Below are 25,384 nucleotides of genomic sequence, written 5' to 3'. Positions count from 1 at the left end.
CCCTAAACATCACTCACTGTATGCAGCAAATTGCCCTTGCTTGCTACAAGCTATTACTAATGATCTGCACAAGTGGAATGGCCTCTTCCTCTCCTGGACAAACAAAAAATGCTACTAAGATTGCTGTATATTTCCAGGCACTTCAAGTGATCTACCATTAAATGTTTTAATTGTAATGTATTAATATATGTGTTTTACACCCCTGATGAAGTCATGTGTGGGGACTAAACACGCTTGCTGGGCTGTCATTGTCTATTTTTTTATGAAGACATGAAGAAGAAAGGTTGGCCATGTATTTTTAATCAATGGCATATAAGTCTCCTTATTCCACGTTACATAAGGATGGATGACTACACCTCAACTTTATTGACATTTGAGACCATAGTTTATATAACATGCGATTCACCAGTATGAAAATTACACTTGATCTTCGAGTGCTTCCCATTTGGGAGATACTTTTATGTGTGAATTAGGGGGCTGTGAGCCAGCCCTACCCAGGGATTGAAGAATTACATACATCAAAATTCCTTAGGTTTTGCTTGTGCCATGTAGAACAACCATGTCTGCAACATTTATAGGGTTATTTGTTACAAACCTGTGTAAGCAGAGGGTCAATACTTTGGAATCCTAAATTCATAATACGGACAGTGCATAGGTCTAATGGAGAGCCTGATTTTAAATATACTAGTAGCTGTAATACTCAGCCTTCAATGAGCTAAGTAAAATTAGAGAGGATAGAAAATAGTTAGGTGAGGTGGTAGAGGAACTTGTGAACTAGGACAGGGGTGTAGAGATTTACGTATTTGTATGATTTTCTCTGTGGAAAAAGAAGCTAGGAAATCACAGAGACTGCAATGGAGATGCTCGTACTAGAGCAATTAGGATTAGCGAAGAAGTTTACTATGGTAAAACATTTATTTTATTTTATTTTTGTCCGGTTCTATGAGTTAAAAATGTAATTGACAGAGAAAGTGGCTCCAAATTTGAGAACCTGTGCCTTTTAGGACTGCAGGGTAGACTAATAAGCAGCTCGAGTAGATGCAGAATAGAAAGGTGAATGAGGAAGGTAAAAAGGAATGAGTTTACCCTGATTACACCAGGGAGCTGAATGTCTGCAGCGCATAGATCTAGTAACAGAGGTGGATCTAATGTATCCAAGCTGAGGGAAATCCAAGAATTGATCTGACAGACAGCCTTTAGCTGGTTCATTTTGTTCGAGAGATTCTAATAGGTAATTTGCTACTAATTTATTCCAGTTAAATGTTCTTTTGTTGGTAGGTAGGTTTGAAGATTAAATGAGTGTTGTGTCCAGAAGAAGAATGAGGAAAGGGATGGCAATATCATCCAACCAAGAGAAAGGAATCGCTGTGTAGGGCACTGTGTAAATGGAATTTGTTCATAATACATCACTTTGCATTTGGTGTGTTGTGGTTCGAGAAGGTAGTTAACCTCTTCCAACATTGTTTTCAGTGGTGGAGTAGAGGGTGGGTAACAGACTCAGTTATCTACTTGCAAGCTCAACTCAACATCTGCTGTTGTCTGGGAGATCCCTGAGGCCTTGGGGTTTGACTCCGACAATGTTTCCAGCTAAGGAAGATCATCATCAGTTTGAGGATCTGAGATGATAAAACGTGTACTACAGAACACTGCCATTAAACCGGTGCCAGATTATGAAAACAATCAAGGGTTTTACTCAAGATTTTTTCTCAGTCAAAAAAGAACAGAGAGTGGCGACCCATTCTAGATTTGAGAGCACTGAACAAGTTTATAAACAAAAATAAATGTTCAAGATGATTTTGTAAATACATATCTTGCAATCGATAAACGTTAAAACTCCATCATCACATCAAACATAAGACCCTTTTTCTCAAATCCTGACTCTACAGAAAGAGTTGCGCCTCTTGCCCTTTGTGAAGAAGTCGGTCCTTGTACCAGCACAGTAGATCTTATTGATAGGGTCTGATCTACTAAAGGTTTACCCATCACAAGAAAGACAAGCAAAATGTACACAGTTGTTAAAAGAAATAACCACAAATGAAGGGATCACATTCCGAAAATTGGGCCCTCTGTCACCTTGCATTCCTTTGATCACCCCATTTCTGCTCAGAATGAGAAGCTGGGCTGAAGACGAGATACGTATCTGACAACTGGGATGACCACATTCAGATAACAAAGAACATGAAACAATCCATGTGCTGCTGGATGGCCAAAGGAAAACTCTGCAGAATAGGACCTTTATGAGGTCAGACTGCATTTTTATCTGACAACAGGTGCCTCATTGAAGGTTTGGGGAGCACGTATTGAAACCTCTATGCAAGTGTACTTTGGTCTCCTCAGGAGAAGGCCTTAACCGCTGTCAATTTTAGTACATCCTACTTCTAATGTCACACCACGATATTGGAATAAAAAAGACACCATGACAACTCTATATTTCAAACACAGGCAAGGAGGAACAAAGTCAAAACAATCATCAAAAGAGGCTCAACGACTAAGGCATCGGTATCTACATCACAAAATCACTTTAACGGTGGAATATGTTCAAGGCTTGCACACTGAGACAGCAGATATCCTAAGCAGAATGTATGTGGACTGAGACGTCTAGGAGCTACACTCTAGACAACTGGAACTGGTCTTTTAAAGAAAGGACAAACTATCTCTTTACCAAATGCCGAAACTAAACAAGTAGGTGTTGGTATCCAGACTCCTAGGGGAAGAGTTTTTGATTCTCTGGTCGGGGAAATTTGTGTGTGCTTTTCCCTTGATTTCACTAATCCCAAGAATCTAATGGAAAATGAAGAAAGAGATGCATACCCTGACACCAGTCGCCCCGGGGTAGGCCAGACATTTTCGGTTCACAGACCTTTGGTATCTCTCACTAGCAAGACCAAACTGTTTCAAAACAGGTCAGTTCCTTCTCTCGCCACTACCCAATGTCTCTGTATCTGACTGCTGCGGACCTAGAATATGGTTTCCAGGACATTTTACAAAACTGCAATAAACAGGAAGGTAGGGCAACTTCTACTGTCAAAACCTGCCCCTTGCATTTTGGTCTCAGCTAATAATACTATTCTGCTTTCTATGCATTCTCATGAAGTGGTACCTTATCTACCACATGTAGAGAATCTGGTGTGAGGTATTCTTCAATGTGGATATAGCTGGCAGACATATGCAGGTATTTAAAAACTCCTTCTGCATCATCTTCGTGGTTTAAGAATCTATGAGCTGTCTGTTTCACACCTTTCCCCACAAGAATCCACCAGAGTGGGAACTGAGCACAGTGCTAGGTCAACTAATCAAAGACCCTTTCCAACCCATAAACAAAGCCTCTCTACAAATACTGCCATGGGAAACTCCCTTTTCATTGGCAATAATGTCAGCAAGTCAAGACACACCAGCGAAACACAAACCTTCTCCTTACATAAAATTTTATAAAAATAAGGTTACTGTCTGCTAACCCAAAATGTATACTAAAGGTACCAACCTCTTTTCTTCTTAATGATAAGATCTACTTGGTAACCTTTTTACACAACTAACAGCTGCAAAGAGGTCTCTTCATTTATTAGATCTCGAAAGATGAATACATTTCTACAAAGTTAGAACTAAAGCCCTGTGGAAAATAGACCAATTATTCGTTTCATATGTAACCTCTATCAAAGAGTTATCAAACCAGGGCATATCACGCTGGATTACATCATATATCTCTTTCTTTCACCTTCAAACTGGACGTCCTCCGAGACACAGAGTTAGCGTACATTTGACAAGATGCTTGGTGGCACAACTGCACTCCTTGCTGAGATACCCTACTGGACATTTGCATGATCAGAGACTTGATGTACAACCCACACCTTCACCAAGCCTTATTCAACAGCTGAAACAGCGGTGGGTCCGGTGCAGTTCTGCACTACACAACCCGTTCCATTAAAGTAAGCCTCATTTCATAGAATGTTATATTGAAAGTACCGACTTGGTATACATATTCAAGCATGTGAATCTATGAATGATTCAGTGCAGGAGAAGAAACAGTTCCTCAGCTGTAACTACAGTTCTTCAGCATTGGTATCTTTAAATCATTGGCCTTCTTCGAACATCCATTGTCAGCTATCAAGCTGAGACTTTGTGAATTCCAAGTTGGCTCAACTCAGTGAAGTATTCCTTTCTCACCTATTGCTAGTGGTTGTGTGGATTTATACTTCCACCTCCACAGGACTGCTTGCATTAGCTGCATGATGGAATACTTCACTACTAGTGTGCTCTGTGTCCCTTGCTGCTAGCACATTAAATCCAGCTCCATTGGCTTAGCCAGTGCTTGTTTTTCATTTTTATTTTGCATTTGTTTGGTCTAGATTTGGCACCCCTCTTAACTTGATGCCCTGGGTGACCGATGAATTTGCTCCCACATTAGCCTGGTCCCAGACCTTGACCATGCTGCATAGGAAGTGCACACTTCGAACAGGATGGCACATCAGGCTACAGAAGTATTTTATTTCAGTAATCAAATGTATTTTGTTTTAGTGAATATTAGGCGAGCGCTAAAAGTCATGTGACCTCTGACACGTCTCTGTCTCTTTAATGGCCACTTCCTCCCCCTCCGGCTCCTGGACTTTGTTGTGACTCTGCTGTGCGCTGTAAGGGGCAGAGTCCAGAGACTGCTTATTACCCAACAACATGGTATCTGTGCGCCCTATTAGAAAGGAATGATACCGTGACGTGTCCTGAATGTCAAGTTCCATCGGACTTTGGTAGTCGAGGCAGCCTTTGAAAGCCAAAACGTCTCTAAGGAACGCCTCGGCTTCGAGGTAGCGGTGAGAGAGGAACGGGCCAGGCTTCAGAGGAAAGCGCTTCTTACCCCAGCCAGGGATTTGGTTCTCTTCTCTCTGGTCAAGGCGGCATCATTTGTGGACATGGAGTATCTGAAAACCAAAGAATACCTGTCTCCAGCCGCGTTAATCCGGTGAGCCTTGCGTTATTTATAGAGATTTATATGTCTTTGTCGTATGCCATTGCCTACTAACTTTTCATTTAGCGCTTCGTACCGCACTTCTGAGCGCTGTAAATAACAGGTGTTATTGGTACCTAATTCGGGTATTGCCACCAGGACGCAGAGTGACTGCCCCATGGCATGACATCATCGTGCCTGCAGCCCGCTTCCTCTGCCTCCCTGGGACCCCCCAGATCTATGTGGGGGACGTGGCTGCAAGGTGACACCAGAGTAGGTTTACGTCATCTCTGGATGTCCCATGACGCTCTCCCCGCCCCTTGCATTGCTTGTTCATGCGAATAGATGAGTGGGTGACATCGGGAGGTGGGAGTAATATAAGACAAACGTATGTTCGGGTACATTTCACAAGGAGATGTTTTCACTTTAGGGGTTTGTGTGACATCAGCTAGGGCTTGTGTGTTGCTCTTCTTGAAACCTCATCAATAGCCTTTGCTATACGCGAATGTTGGTGGAATACCATGCTTTAAAGTGGGCGCTTTGAAAGATAGGTTTGTAGTACATGTGGGGATTGCTCACCTTGGTGTAGGTATTCCTGAGAGTGCCAGTGAAGTTTCATGGCTAACAGGGGCAGCGCGGCTCGTGTCCTGCTCTCCAGTGAGCCATAAGACCTAGTTGTGGCCTTCATCTTTCAGAATTCTCTCCATGAGCTCAGTCCTTAATTTGTAAATTACTAACACGGAATACTGAAGCAGCGTAATCCTGGAGCCATCCCGGGCCTCTTCAATCCATTTAAAGTCACTTTCTGCCCTTTCAGCTCACTCTTGCTGTTTCTGCTTTTCCCATTGTGACGCCTTTTCTTCCTCCGTCTTTTCCATATGTGTCTTTTGTTCGCAGTAAGGCCCATATGTACAAACACATTTTCCCCATAGACACAGAATGGGTAAAACCCTTGATACATATGGCCCTAAATGCCTGAGGAAGAAAAATAAGTGCCGGTGCCCCGCACCGGAAACAACAAGCGCAAATTAAGCACTGAATGAGCTCAGTTCTTACTGGAAGCGTCCGCCAGACTTCCACGTTCCTCTGGGACTTCATCTATGTGTTTGTTGTGGATGAAACACACCATAGTCCCACCTCTTACGGATACTTTGCACCATGTTCTTCTGGTGTGCCCCTATTCTGTGTGTCTTCTAGGGATGAGCTCGCCGTCTGGTCTCACCGCACACGAGGCTGGCACTGCATTCTCACCTACCTATGACATACCCCCATCTGCGTGTCCATTCGAGGCCTGAGACCAGATGGGGCCTACTGGAAAGACTCCTCTGATGCAGAAAGACGGACTCTGGCTCACTGGGAAATTCTCAAGAGAGCCATTTGTGTTGCATAGGTCGTATGAGGGGCTCTGGGACTGTGTCACTTTCCCATTAGAGAGAGGCTGAGTGAACACCCATTCTGAGCTCTCTTTAGGAGTGTGTCACTTTCCCATGAGTGAGTGTCTGAGTGAACACCCATTGCAGTTCTCTTTGGGAGTGTGTCACTTTCCCATGAGTGAGCGGCCTTATGGTCACCACTCCTAACTTATGGAAAGCCCCTTTTTCCACTTTCTATTCAGCTGCCACATTACAAAAGCATAATTGATTCTCCAGCTCCACCTTACTGTAACCACCGTTGAGTATGTGCTTACTAACCCTTGTCAGAACATCATCCTCTTCCTGGCCTTTCATCCAGTCCTCCTTACTCAGAGTCCCATCTGTGACTGCGGTAACGCAGCTTATTTTGGTTGTGGTTATTTTTCGGGTGTCTACAGTGATGTTCTATGTCCACACTGTTGCAACCAGCACTGCTACATCACTGTTCTCGGCTGTGCCTTAACTGCCACCTTTGAGCAGATCCACAAGTGGCTTATTGTTTTTGTGTACTTAAAGCTCTACACCAGTGGTTCTTAACCTGTGGTCTGAGGACCCCTGGAAGCCCGCAACTTTTTTTCCAAAATTAAATAATATTAAAATTGGTACATTAAAAGTAATAAAGTACATACAAATAAAGAAGCAAAATTGAAAACTGGAAACTTTTTCTATATTTGATTGTGAATTAACCAAATATTTCTATACTTGAACCTTTGTTTCGGAATGGCATCCCCTTTCAAAGTGCCTCCTTTAGGGGTAACGAGTCAAAATGACATGATTTCCTTGGGTAGGATAATTTGAAGGTATGCCAAGGAGCGGTCTGGTGTAAGAAACAAAGCCCTCCCCCTTTTTAAGCAATGCCAATCTCTCTCTAATATTTTGCCAGGGATGCCAATCTTTCCAGCTGTTAGTTTTGAGGTTGCCCAAGTCCATGCACATGCTCAAAGAGCTGTTAGGTGTCCTAGCTTACACAGCGACATCTTGCCAATCCAAATGATCTAGCTCTCCAGTTACTGTCGCCGTCCACAAATGTTTCAATTATTATCAGTTCATACCTCACCAACACTGGCACTAGCTGCCCTTCATTCTCCTACATCACTATCATCTGAGAAAAACCATGAAATCTCATTTTCCACTCAAACCCTCGAATTTACATCTCCTGGAGGCGTGTGCCCACTTTGTTCACTGGCTGCATGCAGTGAATGTGATGGGCAGATCTTGGCATTCCACATGTGGAACTTGGCCCGACAGCGAAAACTCCTGCATGGGCTTCTTGTTCCGATCCACCTCTCTAACCCACTCTTCCATTCAAAGCCTTCTCCTTCTCACCATTTCTTACAATGTGCATATCCCCGTCACTCCTTCCCGAACAATGGCCCCCTCATGCACCCAGCAGCATGTTTAATCCCTCTCACTAACTCCCAGGCCTCTCCAACAGTAGCATCTTCAGTTAACAATGATTCCTTTACATTTTTGCTACTGTTTTTCTCTAACTTGGTCCCTTATTTCATTTGAAATTCTCTGTACTTCTGTGTGGTTGCCAAGGTGCCCCGGGTTGTGGTTTTCTCTGTAGCTCTACTTTACAGAAGAACTTATGCCTCCACAGCCCCACATGCTTAGATTTATAGTATGTCTAGTATTTGGATTTGCTGAACCCTATTACTCCTCTTCCGCACTCACAACTGTCACAAATGGGCAACGCTTAAAGTAAATTGAAATGTCCATATCCCCTCCACTAATATCCTGGTATGCATCAAAGACACTAAGGGAAAAAAGATTAGTGGTGTGCTGCTATTCGTCATGAGTGTCTTCTTGACCGTCCAAGTGCAGACCATACACACCAGCACTTTCCTAGGGTACTGTGTGTGGTACCTTTTGTGGATGTGAGAAACCCTAATTGTTGTTCCCTGCTTTCTTCACTCCACCCTGTGGTCACTGCACAAAGATAAGTAAGGTGATGCTTTTAGACTAATATCATAAAAATAATTAGCACATCACCACAGTAGCTCCACACACTGTATGGTCTCTCCAGACCACTCAACAGCTCTCACAGCTCTGTGGTGATGCGCTCCTTCTCTATCAGGCAATGCGTTGGTTACTTCTTAACATCATTGGTAAAGGCTGGCTCAGCTCTGAAGGTGAACCACTGCAAGCCAATGGAGAAACAGAGTGTTTCTTCACACATAGTCCCTGTCAACACCTGATGCAATCCCAGGAGCGTGTTGTGTTGCTGACTTCTTGGGTACTCAAACTTCCTGCATGTCCCCACTCATGCATCTTCGTACACATCACATGTAGAATGCACGTGTTCCCTATGTGCTTGCATCTCAGCATGAGGAAGACACTGATGAGTCTATGCCTTACGCTGAATTAGGACACCACGGAGGCATATGTGGTACGGAACCCTAAATGCACACGTCTGACCTTCTGCAAGCCTTACTTCACTGCGATATGACCCAGAATAGCCCCCTGCAGAGTGGCACCCACCTTCCATAAACTGTTACATCACAGCAGTCTCTTTTGCCTATTTCGCTCACGCTGCTGCCAGTTGGCATGCGGCTGTTGGTATTGGCATCTGCCAATTCCACTCACAATGTCAGGCTTGAAGACTACACAGAACTGGTTGCAGCAGCTGCTCAATAGTTGAACTAACATTTCATTATAAGTTGTATGTCAAGGATCCTGCTTACATGACCTATCACTGACCTCTTAACACAAGTTAACCTAAAAAGTGCTGGTACATTGTTATGTCTTTATGCTTATGTTCAGCAAACTGTGGTCTCCAGGGATGCTAAGTAACATCTCTTTTCCCTTGGCGTGTGTTATAGGGCGTCTTCACTTTTGAACAATGTTTTGTATTTTTGCCTTGCAGGTCTGTCTCTTCTGTTAGTTCAGAATTAACAAAAAGGGTTTGGGCACCATCTAGCCCACCCCAAAGGCCGTTCCGTGTGTGCACGCACAATCGAAGCACCAAAAAGGGGGTCACTGCAGGCACGCTGCGGGAGCTTATTGCAAAGGTGAGTGTCAACATTTTGGGATGATGATTTTACTCCTATAGAATTCCTTACTGTGTCCAGGCAATGCAAAACTCACACTGAGTAACACGGTCCTTATCAGAAGATGAGTCCTGACAGCACCAAGAACACCCTCAATGAATTAATATCAAGAGGTAGAGTTCTATGGTATTCGAGGTCAGCAAGCCAATCCTTGTCCATGGAAACAGGAGCCTGTAGCCATCCAAGCCCACTGGGCTGCCAAGTACCTCCTCTTGGACCGTGACTTTCAGCGCATAGTGATTTTAAACAGGAACTTCTGGTATGAGGTAGAACATGAAAGTCAGCTAGCACATATATACCGTGCCATAACTAAACTTTTTAGTCAGTATTGTAACTTTCTGTAAAGAAATATTTATTTCAGTTACCTACAGTTGCTTAGTAAACATACTATTTCAGACCACTAGGTTATTCTTCCAAGTCTTCTCTTCTGTCTGTCCACCAATCAAGGGGCAGAGCAGGTGTGCCAGCAGCATCTGGTCAGGAGTGAGCATTCTCACAAGAAAGTCCTGCGTGCACACATTATGCATCAGGATACATCCGGGACCAACCCTTGAGCCTTGTGTGTGATGCCGCAGCGGAGGTCCACGGGTCTGCATCGGTGGCGGTGACTGCCCAGAGAGACTGAGAGTGTACTCATGTGGGGGTGAACGCCGCATGTCAGCAGGGACTGCAGCAACTTGTGGCAGAGACATGCTCCTTGGCTCTCGTGGTTTTGGAGATGAAGCTAGATCTTCTGTCAACACCTAGCACAGTCCCCACCTGCCTGTGCACACAGGTGGTAAATCCAACATGATAGGCCTGAGGAGAGCAGCTGCCCTGCACCTCATACACGGAAGATAAACCTAGGGAAGGGTGAGGGTTAATGACCTTGGCCGACCTTCACCTTTCACAGCGGCCTACGCTGAAGGCTGTCGCTGTTTCCTCATCTCACCTGGTGGATGAGGTCGTGCAGAATGTAATGATATATAGCGGAGAGCTCTACTGTCCAACCAGCGCTCTTAGGCTATGGTAGGGCTGGGTGCTTTAGCAAGTCTTCTGTCTCTGCACGAGCCTGGAGCTCTAGGCTTGAAATAGGGCAGGATTCTGGCAAATCGTGCAATTTCCCTCCTTTGTCTTTCACATCACAGCAGCAGCAGCACAGCGTTTCCTCGTTACTAGGGACCCCACAGTAGCTAGCCAGAATGTATCCAGACATGTCCTCTGCCTGCCCACATTGCGGCGAACTGGGGTGACCTTTTCATATATGACCAGGAGTTGTCGGATACTAGTGAGCTATTGAAAAGATGGAGTTATTTTACTAACAGTAGTAACGAAGATTAATAGACACCACACATGTCTACTGGGAAGAATTTCCAGGCCTAATAGGGAAAACCCCTATATAGGTGCACAGCACTGGGGCTGCTGCTGGCAACAAGAAGAACTGCAATCCAGTGGTTGTGTCCCAGAGCTCCTACAGTAGAGGTTAGGTGAAAAGATATGCTGGAGTGGACTTTGCCAAAGGAACTGCATGTGAGGGCAGCGAGGATGGACTAAGGGGCACAGGAGGGTTTGGGCAAATTAGCTGACATGAGTAATATACTGGGGGCGCCACCGGGGGATAACTTGACACAAGTGTAGACTGTGAATGGGATTGGCACTAAAGAAGGGGGTTAAAAGAATCAGAAAGGAACAAGAAACGCAGGACACATTGAAGGGAAACAGGGGAAATGCATTGCATGACTGGCTGATTTGATGATACCCTATCTTAAAATGATAAATTGTTTAAAAGAGAAAAAAACAGACAACAAACTCAACGAAGACCCCCATGTTAAATCTCTGGGAAACGGTACCCAGTGTCAGTTAAGGATACAGAAATTAATCAATCAATGAAATGAATCAAGAAATGTACCTAAAGCGGATCTAAGACACGTCGTACAGGCACTGGTTGTTTCATGAGAGGGCTATTCTCACCGGCCTCCCTGTGAATCGAGCATCCTTTCTATGCCCACAAGGAAGGGCGGTCATCTTACACCATCACACTTCTGTTTTGGTCCTCAGATTTGGAACTACAAATCCATTGATGTCTGCTCAGACCGTACTTTCACATCCTTTAAAAACCGACTGAAGCATCACCTACTTTTGAAACAGAGTTCACACCCTCAAACATTGCTCTGACATTCATGGCATCTGTAGGGATGGCCGCCTGTGTCCTGTTATCCCACAGAGTAGGGGCCTCTGGACACTCTCCTACTTTACGCCTAACTGTAACTTACCTCCACCCTCGGGCCTCGTCTCTAATTTTCTCCTCCTTCTTTTCTCCTATTCCTCACTTAGTGCTACATCTATCCAGTGACGTGGCGCGGGTGTCACGGGTTTTAATGGAAACAAGAGAAATGTGCCCATAGGTCAGTTTTCCTATCACACCACTGGCGGAGGTGTCACTGCACTTGCTGCACTAAAGATAGCTGCACTCTTGCTTACTGGTCTACCAGTCTTTCCTCCTCCTTTCCCTCTCTCCACCCCTCTCTCATTTCCTTCATTTATCCTCTTTCATAAGCCCTCCCTCTCTGGCTTTATCTCCCTCTCCCTTCTTCTGAATCTCACTCTTCCTCAGATCTTGCTTCCTTTTCCCCTGACACAGTAATTTCTGGCACCTTTGGTTTCCTCTTCTCCTGCCCCCTTTTGTCTCTTTCCTTTCCATCTGATTCTTAACCCCTTGTCTCATTCTGTCACGTTTTGTTTTCCTCTCTTTTCATTCACCCTCCTCTTCTCTTTCCTCTCCTCTGTTTCTCCCTTATCTTCTTTCCCTCCAGGCCCCTCCATCCTCCACCCTCTTCAAACAGTAAACACAACGCCAAGCCCCAAGCAGGATCCATGTTTAAAAAATTCAGGGCGATATTTATGGAGGCCCTAGCGCCACCTTGCGCCACATTAGCGTCATTTTTATGACGTTAATGTGGCGTTAGGTTGGCAAAAATGCTGTGCCATATTTACAAAGTGGTGCAATTAATGCGTTGCGCCTCTTTGTAAACCCTCGCACCACATTATGCCTGTGCCAGGCATAATGTATGCAGGGGGGGGGGTTCCTGCATTATGAGGCCCAGAAAAACGGCACAGTGGAATCTATGAGAGTCCACTGCTGGAATGTTAGCATCATAAAATCAAACCCCCATTGTTTTCAATCGGCCTCCTTTAACTTTTCAGGATTAGTGTCAACATTTTTGGTGCTAATCCTGCACAGCACCAAACTAGCATCAACATTATGACGTTATTTCCCTAACGTGCGCCATGGTGCGCTGTATGATCAATACGGCACACGCATGGTGTCATTAGGTGCCGGTAGGGGGTGCATAAAAAGTGGCGCATCAGCTCTGATGTGCCACTTTTTCATAAATATGCCCCTCAGTCTCTAAACTGACAGCAGTTGGTGCAGGGCAGCTTGGGCCCATGTGCACCTTTGGGCTCCGGCGCAACTGCACCAACTGCACCACGGTACCTACGCACTTGTGTACATCCCCTATCACTTGCTTTCACCTAATCCTCCTTAATCATGGTGTCTCACTGTCATACACTTAATGCCACTATAGCTCCATGCTGTAATCCACTCTGGCCATATATAGTATTAATACTTAGCTAAATGAAAACTTCAGTGACCGTAAGTGAAAAAATGGCAAATGTCGTTTTTTCCTTCACTTCCTTTCACATCTTAGTCCCTCCTTGAGGTGATAACTCGTATTTTTCATGCTTGTATGGATAGAGACGTCTTCATGGAGGATGCAATTTATTTCGCACAAACACCAGTAAACATGGGCACCATGAATGGCCTACCTGGACCTATCTCTGGGATGTAACATTGAAAGGTACTGATGAGATCAGCAAGTGTTCGGATGTAAAGCAGCATCATATCCTCTCTGTAACCATGTTGTTTAGAAAGGTCCCTCCTTTAAATAGCTCACAGTTGTTTGTAATCACAAACGCTCTTTAAAAAGATTTCATTAAAAACATCACAATAAACCGGTAATCTAAAGAAAGGTATTAAAAGAAGCGAAGTTGCTACATTGAGTCATGTGCTCTGGTGCTCTCTGCTGTGCATGGCTCCTTGACCCCCCTTTCCCCTTTGGTGTCCCTCCTCTGACACCGCGGCCGCTATGATGTTTTCTTTCTATTGAAGGCCGGCCCACTATCATCCTGTTCACTTTTTCGGGCTGATGTTAGAAACGGCATTTTGATTTTGCTAAAAGTATATGATTAATATACATACAGGGTCTGTGTCGTTCACACGTTTCTTCCCCGTTGGGCCATTGGCTAACTTCACTGGGAGTGACAGTATTTCAGAAGGAGCGCATTCAGACAAAACGTATTTCCCTTAAGTGCTGGGGACTACTGTGGCAATGTGTGCTTATTCAGCCCAAAAGGATATTTCTGCTTTTAGGTCATATCTTTTTTTTGGTCGTTGACGGTGCAACCGCTTACTCCGACAATAAAGTTATGCAGAAACCATGACAAACCAAAACAAGCATAGATCAACTCAAAAGTCTGGTGGCCAGTGCCAGATCTATTGGCTTTGCCAATGCTTATTTAATTTGCTTCTCTCTCTATCCTTCCGCACAAATCCAAGCGTAGGTAAGGACGTCCACTGGCTAAAGACAGTCCTCACCTATCCATCTTTAGGCAGCCTGAATCTGTAACAACCACATCAGTGTTGCAATCTTCGAGATCTCAGAATAATTGGCTAGTCAGGGAAGGCCTCTGGATTCCTATTCCAGGAACAGCTCTATAATAATAATCAATTCCTTTGCTCCTGGTGCCTGAGTGTGACCTCAACACCCAGTATGACTGAATAAATAAACAATAAATGTAATGACAGCTGGCACCCTAGAAAGAAGTCGGATGTTGAGGTGTATTATACATTCTGTGCATAGGGAAGTTGGGTCAACTGCCTTTTACTACAAAAAGGAAACTGCTTCAATCATTCTTAAGTACACAAGTCGGCATCTAACTTGCTGCATTCTGAGAAGACACTCCTAAGAGCTGTCTCGAAACTGACTGACAGGTTTTTAAAACATGTTCTGCAACCGTGGCTACATTTGATACAAGAAATATGACCCCAGAGACATGGTTCTAGCGCCTCGGTGCTGAAACTGTGAACACACAGGAAAATAGTTTGTCTGATCGCAGAGTTCAAAATTGTGCAGATGTGTTCACATAACAAAATACCTGAAATGAAAGGGAGAGTTTTCAGTGCAAAACTCTAAACAAAACTTCTGGACTATTGTTCACAGTCTTTTTTTCTCCACCAAACTATAAACTATTAAAAAATGTTGCAGTTGAAATGACATTCCTATTTTGAGATGAAACGAGAGGGAATGTGTTAGGATTAGGCCAATCCCACTGCGGATGTAATAAAGACACTTACAAAAACAGAAAGAAAAATGCAACAAGTTAGGTCAAAAATAATTTATGACCAACCTCCCTCCCAACTTGAGGTAGAAAAAGGATGACCATCGATTACTAATCTGACGCTCCTTTATCTTTTAGGCAATGGATGCTCTCCTGCTGTCCGGGGTCGTTGCCCTGGTGCTGGACGAAGATGGGACTCTTGTGGACAGCGAGGACTTCTTCGAGATGGTGGATGACAACACGACCTTCATGGTCTTGGAGAAAGGTCAAAAGTGGACGGCAGTCAAGGTGCGGTTCCAGCAGAAGTTCTCCTGCACCTCCTTAGTACAGTGCAGGGACCTTCTGCCGTTCATCCTGATTAACCTCAACCAAATAGAGGGTCAGCCTTCTGTCCTATTGGAACCACGAGAGGCTTTGTCAGCTGGCTGTATCCTTTGCATTTTTAAGGGGGAAAACCACACCTGCCAGAATAGAAAGTAAAACTAAGGCCCAGATATGTTAAACTTTGCGCAGTCCTGCATGAAAAGCGTTGCCAACTGGTAAAACGTTGTGCTGCGCCATGTTTCTTGTCACTCATGCGCTATGGTGTCATCAAGAAAAGCTATTTTAGCAAAACGCATTTTTAATGCGATTCTGGTGCACAGGCGACCCAGCACTATTTGCATGAGGGTTTTTTGTTGTACTGTCTAGTGCAAATGTCAATGCAATGACAACCATATACATGTAACTATGCAATTTGATGGTGATTACTTGTTTTAGGTGTAAGATTACAACACAATATTTTGTTTACACCTTGTTTGTGCTGCTTTCACTTGGCTTTTGGATTTGACACAAAACCAGGTCACGCTTTTTTAGCAGATCCGTCTTTGTGTCGAACCTATGGATATTTCAGCTGCTGTCGACTCATTAGCCCTGCAATGCAAAGCCATTTTTCCATGCGCTTTTATCAACTTCCCGGGACAAATCTATGTTCTATGCTGGAGAGTTGTTTGTGTTGCTTTGAGCTGCCTGCTGTGACTAACAGTAAACCTGGGTCTAGGACTAGAGGTCTTCCGTATTCCATGGGTGGGCAGCACCTGCTTGACCCAGGATCTTGCGCGCTGTGGCACTGCTGAGGTGCTGGGGCCCCGCGGTCCCTTCAGCACACTGGTATGCAGAATACAACTGTACCTGTCTCGGGGTCAGTGCTGTGGTCGGTTTAGCATTGTCCCTGGCATCTCCAAAAAGGCCCCTCTAGTGCCTGAATCACACTACAGGGATGGACGTTTGACACTAAGACCACGAGAGCCCAAGGAAAGCTGCTGCCATGCAGGGACCGTGCCTGCTTCAGACCAAGCGCTAAAGACCTGTGCCATGCTATTCTGACGTCCATTGGCACTATTACGTGTAACATGAGCGGTAGGACCGAAAGAGGACAAACATCAGTGCTGCTGTAGCGCCTTGAAGTCTGAATAAGACCCCAGTTCCTCTGTGAAGACTGGTCTGACATGTAACTCCGACGTGTGTTCTTGCATGTGGAGTCACGGGGGTCATTTCTTCATTTCTTAATCATCAGTCCGACACTCAACGGGCCTGTGACCTGACCGAGCAATTATTGGGGGGTGTTCAACCACAAACACCCCCCGTGAAGATACAACTCTGATGGTAGGCTGCAAGTGTCAGGAGATTACCATGTCTGTGATTGCCTTTCGACAAATAACATGTTGTTTAAATACCACATGTTTTTCTTAAGGGACATGGAGGCGTATTTAAAAACAGAAAGTTCGTTTTCTTAAGTTTGTTGGAGTTAGCAGTGGTCTGTTGGACCACTGCCTTCTCTCCAGCAATTTTATTTTAACATTAACAGAAGGGAAGTGCCCCCCTTCCATTTTGGAGATACTTTACCACCTCAACTTTGCAGTCGAAAATTTGGTATTCGACATTCCTCTTCCAAATACTGTATCTGTATCTGTTGTCACAATCTACTTTTGGTGCAAGTAAAAGTTTATCAACTCCTAAAATGGGGTTTGTAAAATTATAAAAAAACATGTTTGCGATCAAAAACACTTATTGGGAGTGTTTGCAACTAAAATACAAAAAATTATTCATCTGGCCCCCAAATCCCCTAATCACTTCACTTGCTTGTGAATTAAAAATGCCAGTGTTGTGTCCGATAGCAAGGAAATTCATTTTTCTAACAATGCTTGTTTCAAGATCCCTAGCAACACGACAGAGGCAATCTGCACAGGTTCCAACTTTTGAGCATTGGTTTAATAAGATGTATAAAGTGAAAAACTAAAATATGTACATGCTTGTAGGATAGGCTCAGCAGACATTTTCTGCGGTGACAGTATGCACCAACTCTCATTTGAATATTAATAGCACTAGGCCAGAATGAATTTAATTATGTCTGACATTTTTTAGTGCAAACCATATGCTTGTCTACTATGAATGCAGACGATGCACGTATTTCTCTTTCTCAGTGTTATGCACCGTGGCAATAAAACCCAATGTGTGCCCTTTGAAGGCAAGCATTCGGAAGTGTTGTAATGGGAAGTGCAAGGGAGAATCCATCAGAAAGTGGTGCATGCGAGTGAGTGGAAGAGTGGAGTGGAAGAGTGGAGAGGAAGCCTGGTGGGCACCTTTGAAAGGAATGAGGTCTGTAGAGTGGCCATCAGTAGTGAGTTTGTGTGTACCACAGATGGGGAGTAGGTAAGATGGCTCTGGAAGCCACACTCACGCGATCCACAGCATCACACTCATGATTTGCACATCCTCTCACCTTTGTCCACGAGGGTTGGATCCATGCTAGATATCTGGTGTTACGTAATCAGAGGCTCTCTTAATATCATTGCGTTAGTGGGAGTACCACCTGCCTGACGTAAAAGCTCCTGAGACTGGTGAGAGTAAAATCTAGAGGCAAAGATCTCTTTAGCAACCATATCATAGTTCATTTTTACTGCAAATTTCTTTCCTTTTTGCATCAGATATTGAGGCTATATTTGATTGCCGGAACGTACTGTAGAATTACACTAAGTTAAATGTTATTGTTTTCTTTCTCTGTCTGCCAGAATGGGGCTCTCTCGTATTCCTTGAACAAGGAAAAGGCCCGGAACAGCAAGGACATTGCACGCATCACCTTTGACATCTACAAACTGAATCCCCGGGATCTCTTCGGCAGCCTGAACATCAAGGCCACCTTCTACGGGCTCTACTCCATGAGCTGTGATTTCCGCTGCTTGGGCCCCAAGAAGGTGCTCAGGTGAGGAGCACTCGCAGATAACGCAGCAGTACAAACTAAACTTTCCCATCGTCTAGCACACTAGGAGTAGTTGATGGGGTATGTGGGACACCTACAGCCTGCTTACTAAAATGCACCTAAATACTGTGTTCACAAGGTATGCTGACTGCTATGGTAGATGGTGTGTTGGATGCAAATAATAAGGCTGTCATTGAAGCAAATGCAATGTTTGCTCTCTAACTTTAAGCATTATCCCTATGACTTTATACACATTCCCAAAAGATGGTGTTACATCATACCATTGAGATTCCCACGCTCACACCTTTTCATGCCCCTGTATACACTCAGGTACGGAAGTCATCCTTTTTGGGCAGCCATCTTGTATATTCTATGCCATAAAATGATAATCCTTAACTGCTGCAACAGGGCTACAGCTCTGTACCTATACAGTGAGCATTCCGACTGACTCCCCTGCAGGCAGTGTTCATGCACCGTCCGCGTAGTTCAGGTCTTCTATACCACTGCCTAAGGTGAATTCCTTAACCACATCCTGAACAATTACCAATCCTATGACTGAGCCCAGAGGAAAGACTCATATGGCAACCCTTACCACTAGTGCAATAACAGAGTCTTCTCTGGCAATATCTCTGCCCCCCATATATACCCACAGAGTTATCACTCCAATTGAACCAAGAGCAGGGCTCCAAAGCAGTCCCTCCCAGCCAGTGTACTACACCTTCACCCATTGCTATTACATGATTCCACATAGCATGAGTGTCTATAGTGTCTTTCTCAATCAGTGCTTCCATATTATCCCTATAGATGGATCATTTATCTTATCTCCCACAGCCTGCAACATTGCACTATTTTCTACAATCAGGAATCCATCACAATTCCCTACAGTTTGGACTCCTACATTATCCCCGCCACATCTGGCATGCCGTCTCTATTAAATCACCACCCACAGACAGTACTTGAAAACCTGTTTCCATCACCCCACCTTTCTACACTGTGCCCTGTAGCCAGCAACCCAACTTCAGTCACCACAGTCATCACAAGCCAACACCATTACATCATAGTCCCAGCTATTCGCACGGCCATTGGTCCTATATCATCACTCATGTCAGAGATCCCACACTGTTCCCCGAAGCCAAGCCTGCTTCATCACCCCAATAATGTATGTATTATGTCACCCTCCACATCCTCTGCCACTACATCATTTGCTACAGCTGACAACACGATCCAGCACAAATATTCACCAGCACCCCCTCAGAACTTGTAGTCCTATACCGCTACTATATCCCAGGGCACGTTTACAGTTGTCCTACAAGAACCTGAAGTACTACAATATTATAGAAACCCCACCCCCAACCGTTTTAACATTCTGGTAGGCCTTGTCACTCATAGACCAATTGGTACTTTTCCCATGTTTCTATGTCCAACATGAACATTCTGGCGGTGGGTAGTCCCGAAGGCTTCGAGGTGCCCTTGGGTTGTCTTACTCTTGTCTTTCTTGGGTTAGGTTTTTTGTTAGGAAGGGAAAAGAGTGAAATAAGCAAGTGAGAACTCGCTGCTTTGTTGCTGCTCCCCGGTCAACATATTGCCCTTGTATTTCCCCTGACATCCAGTGTTCTTTTGGCTTCCTTTACTGCACAGGAAGTAACCAACCCTTTAATGCTCTGCTGTGGTCGGATGGTTGTTGGTAATGTTGTGTCTTCTTTGTGCTGACAACTGGTTCCTTTACTCAGGGAGATCCTGCGTGTGATCACATCAGTGATGCAAGGAGCCGGACACGTTCTGCTGAGCGCCTCCGGCTACCTGAGACGTCTCATCGAGGGCCCCGAGCACTGGCAGCCAACTAGGATCACAGAGTATGAAGACTGAGGAGGGGCAACTGGCCCAAAGACTTGAGCCTTCTCTACACCTGATGGCAGATACAATCCGCTATTCACAATTGGTTTACATCCATAATTACCCCCTCCCCGACCTGAGTGGAATATTTAAAATGGTATAACCTCTCAATATGATTTTTGTCTGCTGATTTCCTCATTTCGGAAGTAAGCACCATTTCCTTTTTTTGAGACCCCAACCATAATAGCAAAATTATTTCCAGTTGTTTCCAATGTCATACATTCAATGTGTCTAAATTAGTGTCTTTAATGGTCAGGCCCAGCCTCTAATTGGATTGGCCCTGATCATCGTTATTTGTTGAGTTAAGTTTTGACTGCATGGGTATCGGGAAAGAATGGTTCCTGCTATACTCTCCTTCATGGTGGATAGGGGAAGAGAGCAATTTCATTTCTTATTCTCTTCTTGGTCGGGGAGTGCGAATAGGAGGCTACATCTATATCCTAAACAGGGGCGAAATGTATTCTCTATCAGGGAAAGCTGTTAGATGCCCATGGCTCTCTAGTAGATGAGGGACGGGACGGTGGCCTATGTTACTCTCCTAGATGTAGACAGCATGGTGGAACCCACTGAGCTCTCCTGTACAAGGAATGAGGAATTGGGTCCACCACTCTCCTTGACGGAGAGTAGGATGGTGTCTTCTGCTGCTTTGTGGTCAAGTGAGTGTGGGGCTGGGTACAGCACTCTCCTGAATAGCAAGAGGAGGATGGAAACCTCTGCATTGTCCTAGACTAGGGAGTGCAGGATTGAGTCTATTCCCCATCTAGATGGCAAGAGTAGTATGGCATCCTCTGCACTTTCTAGGACGCGGTGTGGGATTGGGTCCAGCACTCTCCTGAATAGCAAGAGGAGGATGGAAACCTCTGCATTGTCCTAGACTAGGGAGTGTAGGATTGAGTCTATTCCCCATCTAGATGGCAAGAGTAGTATGGCATCCTCTGAGCTTTCTAGGACGCAGGTGTGGGATTAGGTCCACCACTTTCCTGTACTGCGAGAGTAATCTGGCATCCATTGCTTTTTCATGGATGAGGGAGTGCAGGAATGAGTATACTCGTCTCCTCGATGGCGAGAGTAGGGTGGCGTCTTCTGCACTCTTCTGGATGAAGGAGTCCAGGACTGGATCCACCACTCTCCTAGATGATCATTGTAGGATGGCACTTACTGCTCTTCTAAGTGATGGAGGAGGACAGTTGCTCCATGAGGGACTGTCCTCCTCCACCATTTAGAAGAGCAGTGGGGAGTGTAGGATGGTTTAGACTCTTCCCAGTGCCATCCTTGACAGATTCACACTGCAACACCTTCTCACCTAGAAGCCAGCATTTTGGAACTCAACGGAGGAACAATTACAAACTGAAATAGAAGAATTTTAGTTTTGCATTTATTTGACTTTAAATACAGGAATTATTGAGAGGGATAAAGCTAAACTATAGTAATTTTTTATTTCAAAACATTGGCAGGGGTGGCATGGATTTTCTCACCCAATTAGACAGTCTTGTGGCATTTTGACAGACAATGAGAAAAGCACCCTCTGTCTTGCGAGTTTTAGTTCCCAATGGGCCAGCCATCACTGTTAGCGGCTGCTAAATCCCAAGCGCTCAGAAACACTCAACGTACAGTGTGCGCTATATGAAAAGCGTACTTGTCGCTGTCTCATCAGGTGCTTGGTAGAAACTGTACATAACTGTATCAGTGAAGTAGGCTTTGCTCCTGGAGCGGAAAATAGTACTCAGGGAACAAATACTCTCCAAAGTATGCAGTTTTAAAAGGGAAGATGTTTGATTCAGTGTGGAAAAAGGTTGTAAATATGCTAAATTTCAGCTTGAGAAGAATCATTGTGTTGCGTTTGCAAATACACATAACTCAATAAAGACCATTTCTTTGTGGTTTAAATGGTTTCCTCTGAGTGGCGTGCCCATAGTTTAATCTCAGCTGATTCAATTTTTACACCCCTGTGGGTTTCAGGCTGAAGATATTTGATATGTGTTGAACAGTTTACAGTGCCCCTCTTCTGTCAGTCTGGTCTTTTTTTGTTCTTTGGGGGATGTGTTGAAGTTTAAGCACCTCATCTGGTAACGTGGTGCATGGCAAGAATAAGTGACACCTCATATATGTATGAAAAAGGTCACTTTAATGAAAGAGAAGCATATCAAATCATAACCACCCTTGCCATGCCCTTGGCATGGCTGCCAAATTAGCACGCTTCCTAAAACTCTCATTTGTTCTCAGCAACTGTAGGCCCTCCAACCAATCCACTCGACCCCTAGTGCTCAATATCTGAACCTACTAACTAACCTGTTAACCTTCAGGATGAACTTTGAGCTGTGGCAACCGCCTTTTCCCGCCCCTACTCTAGGCTGATCCAGTGCTTAATTTGTGCTTGTTGTTTCCGGTGCTGAGCACAGCACTTATTTTTGAGGGCCGGGGCTTATTCTTCTGCCTCAAGCATTTGCTGCGATCAAAATACACATATGGGAAAGACGGAGGAAGGGAAAACAAAAAAACGTCACAAAGGGAGAAAACAGCTGCAAGAGTGAGCTGAAGGGGCAGGGGTGGCTTTATAAGGATTGAAGAGGCCCGAGATGGCTTCAGTATTACGCTGCCTCAATATTCTGTGTTCACAAATTTAATTGCAGCAGCTGCGTGTTTAAGAGGAGGGCTTTGGGCACCGGCTCCTCTTTATTTACAAATTAAGCACTGGGCTGATCGACCCTCTCATCAGGATAACCAACCTTGCTTCTATCCAAACCCAATCTCCAAACCTTCCATTCCGAAAAGGCCTTGGTACTGCAACTTCTCCCCCAACAACCTTGCCAATGTTTCTCACATCTGTAACAGACACAGCTCCATCACCATCATCGAAAGGTGAACACCATCACATGAGACAATTGCTTCTCATACATAATCTCTGGATGAATCCCCAGTGCTTAATTTGTGTACAAAAAAAGTGTCAGGGCCCTGATCAGCAGGCCACTGCGGCTTGTACCACCCACTGCCCCTGCTGTCGCTGCCAATGACAGTACAAACACACCTATTAACCTTTACACTCTTACAAGTGTGACGATTCAGACTATTCCAGGCCTCCAAAGCTATAAGAATGGTTGGGGTGGGATGTAATTGTCATTTTTCAATGTATATTGAATTAATAAACAACTGTTGTTGTGCTCATCTCTAAATAAGGCAGACAACTGAACCAGTGGCAGACTGTCATAAGTGCCAGTTCTGGTAATCAACTGCTTGTGCCAAGCACCAGAAACCACTAGATAAAATTAAGCACTGAACAACCCCAGTTATGTCCTCTTCCCTGAGAAATGCCTCATCTTATACTTGACTTCCTCCCTTGCTTTATCAATTATGGCTGGCTTCCCTTCTTGAATTCAAGACCATCCACATTAAAGGCGTGCCAAACTACAACCTCTTTATGGCCTCCCATCCTGTACCTGAAAAAACAATTAATCTCTTATCTCACCCACGTTTTGAACCACCGAACTCGACCCACTTCACTCACAGAGTATTTCCTCAGCACCACCAATTTACCTCTCTTCCTTTTATCTGTCAAATGTTGTCTAACTCAAACCTCTAATGTGTCGCCCTTGTACCTGACCTCAGATCTGTGAAAAACCTGCAGCCAGCCCTTTCCCCTAAATTTCTGGGAGTTGTAAAGCCCCAAAGAACAATCACACCATCACCATGGAAAACAATGTTATTTCTGTCTCGTTCACGCACACCTCCTTCATCACTAGTACTACCTGTCACAACAACAGCATTTATTTTGTTTTCCTTATCATTGTACCCCTATCCTTCTCCTGTGTCCATGCTTCCAAAATGATCCTGCATTTCGCTAGACAATGGCACATATCCCCAAATAGCTTACCTTAAAATACTGCCAGCTTACCCTCAATAGGCATGGGTGACAAACCACCCTCAATTGGCACTACAACAAAATTAACTACATCTTCTCTCTGCTCTTCACTGCCTCCACTTTCCAGCTTCCAAGTCTTCACTCCTGATACAAGAACTCTTCTCATGGCTGGTAGTTTGACCTCCTAGTGGAGTAGTACATAATTCTTCAATCATCACTGTCATCCTCTGCTGCCTGGGTGCCATAATTCTTCAGGCATCAGCATCTACACCAGTTCTGCTCCTGGTGCAAGACCATGGAATCTCCTCCACTATAAAGAAGACAATACATCTGCAATATCATTGTCAATTCCATGCAGATGCCTTGCTCGGAACGTAATGTTATATATTGCTTTTCCTGTAATCTACCCCAGAGTGTCCTTGCATGCTTCATGTGGCCTTCCTCGATTTAAAGATCTTTGCGGAAGGAGGTACTCTGAAGAAATAACTGTACTACAAACCTACTCACTCCAATTGGATTTTTTTCACCCATGTTCACTGAAGGGGGATCACTCAGTTGGCCAGTTCTTGCATTTGAGCAGCAACTGCACAGGCAAAAACACCTACATGTAGCATTCAAATAAACTTTCCAGGAAATTAAAAGAGCAAATTTATCCCACCCAGCTGATTGAAAAAACAAGAAGGTAGCCTACATCAGGGAGCAACTTTTACCCTCTCGTAAAGAGGGAAAGGGGCAGACTTATCTGCGTGACAACATTAAAGCCCAATTCCAACAGGGTAAATAAATGAGTGAATAAACATTGGAACATTCTCACATCGGAACATTTGTCTCTCGAAAAAGCAGGAAGGAGTTTAAAAGACACCCTGGTGCATACATGACCGGCTCTACGTGACCTTATTCCAGTTAGAGTGCACTATCCGTGCGGTAATTGTAAAGTGTGCAGTTTAGTACAGAAGGTCATTGAATTAGAGCCAGGTGTACATACTCCCTGGCGAGTTAAACATTTTACCAATTGGAACTCCATTAATGGCGTGTACATCACCCTCTGTCCATCCAACCTCAAACCTTAGATACACAGGAATGACAATGATAAACGTATGTGTCAATCAATGATCGCCTCACTACTACCAGAGGTAAGAAAGAGAAAACGAAATTGGCACAGCACTTTTTTGGTAACAAACATACAGAGAATGGTTTTCAAAGGTATGTTACTGAAATCTGAAACCCAGCAATAAAGACATGGCCCCAGCGCTCCTAATTTTTGAAGAGAGGTGGATATACAAACTGCACACGGATCTTAGAGGGATGAATGATGACATATCCTGGGCCATTTTAAACAGATTACTGCTCTGAGTTCACAAATAAAAAAAAAATAGCTTTTTGATTTCATTCATAAATATGCCCCATCAGAGATTATTTTAGATCGGTTAAATTGAATTGTTATTATCTGATTGATGGGTTCATTTCAACCTAGTCTATTAATGAGGCATTAAACACCCCTAAAAGCTTTAGGACAATGAAAGAATTTCAAGTTTAATCCGTTTTATTATTTCTTACTGGAATATGGAATTCGGTGGGAAACTATCCAAAAACTCTTATTCGAGCGGACTTTGGCAC

The 25,384-nt window shown here is 44.3% G+C and overlaps 1 protein-coding gene across 1 annotated transcript; it reads left to right on the top strand.

The window, feature by feature from the left end:
- Positions 1-4,562: 4,562 nt before the first annotated feature.
- On the top strand, positions 4,563-21,798 carry CIDEB (cell death inducing DFFA like effector b). The gene is made up of 5 exons (XM_069226869.1): positions 4,563-4,951; positions 9,218-9,362; positions 14,919-15,068; positions 17,831-18,021; positions 19,749-21,798. The coding sequence occupies exons 1-5, from the start codon at positions 4,902-4,904 to the stop codon at positions 19,882-19,884; spliced, it is 672 nt and encodes a 223-aa protein (XP_069082970.1). The 5' UTR covers positions 4,563-4,901; the 3' UTR covers positions 19,885-21,798.
- Positions 21,799-25,384: the final 3,586 nt, after the last annotated feature.

The sequence above is a fragment of the Pleurodeles waltl genome, chromosome 3_2 (assembly GCF_031143425.1).
Source record: "Pleurodeles waltl isolate 20211129_DDA chromosome 3_2, aPleWal1.hap1.20221129, whole genome shotgun sequence".
NCBI lineage: Eukaryota > Metazoa > Chordata > Amphibia > Caudata > Salamandridae > Pleurodeles > Pleurodeles waltl.
The sequence above is the reverse complement of the archived record's forward strand: the minus strand, read 5'-3'. Positions and strand labels throughout refer to the sequence as shown.

Bases quoted from the DNA above. Each gene is read 5' to 3' on its own strand.
- CIDEB (XM_069226869.1), top strand. From the start codon at position 4,902: ATGGAGTATCTGAAAACCAAAGAATACCTGTCTCCAGCCGCGTTAATC. The intron at 4,952-9,217 runs GTGAGCCTTGCG...TTTGCCTTGCAG, and splicing joins TCTCCAGCCGCGTTAATCCG to GTCTGTCTCTTCTGTTAGTT. The intron at 18,022-19,748 runs GTGAGGAGCACT...TCCTTTACTCAG, and splicing joins GGCCCCAAGAAGGTGCTCAG to GGAGATCCTGCGTGTGATCA.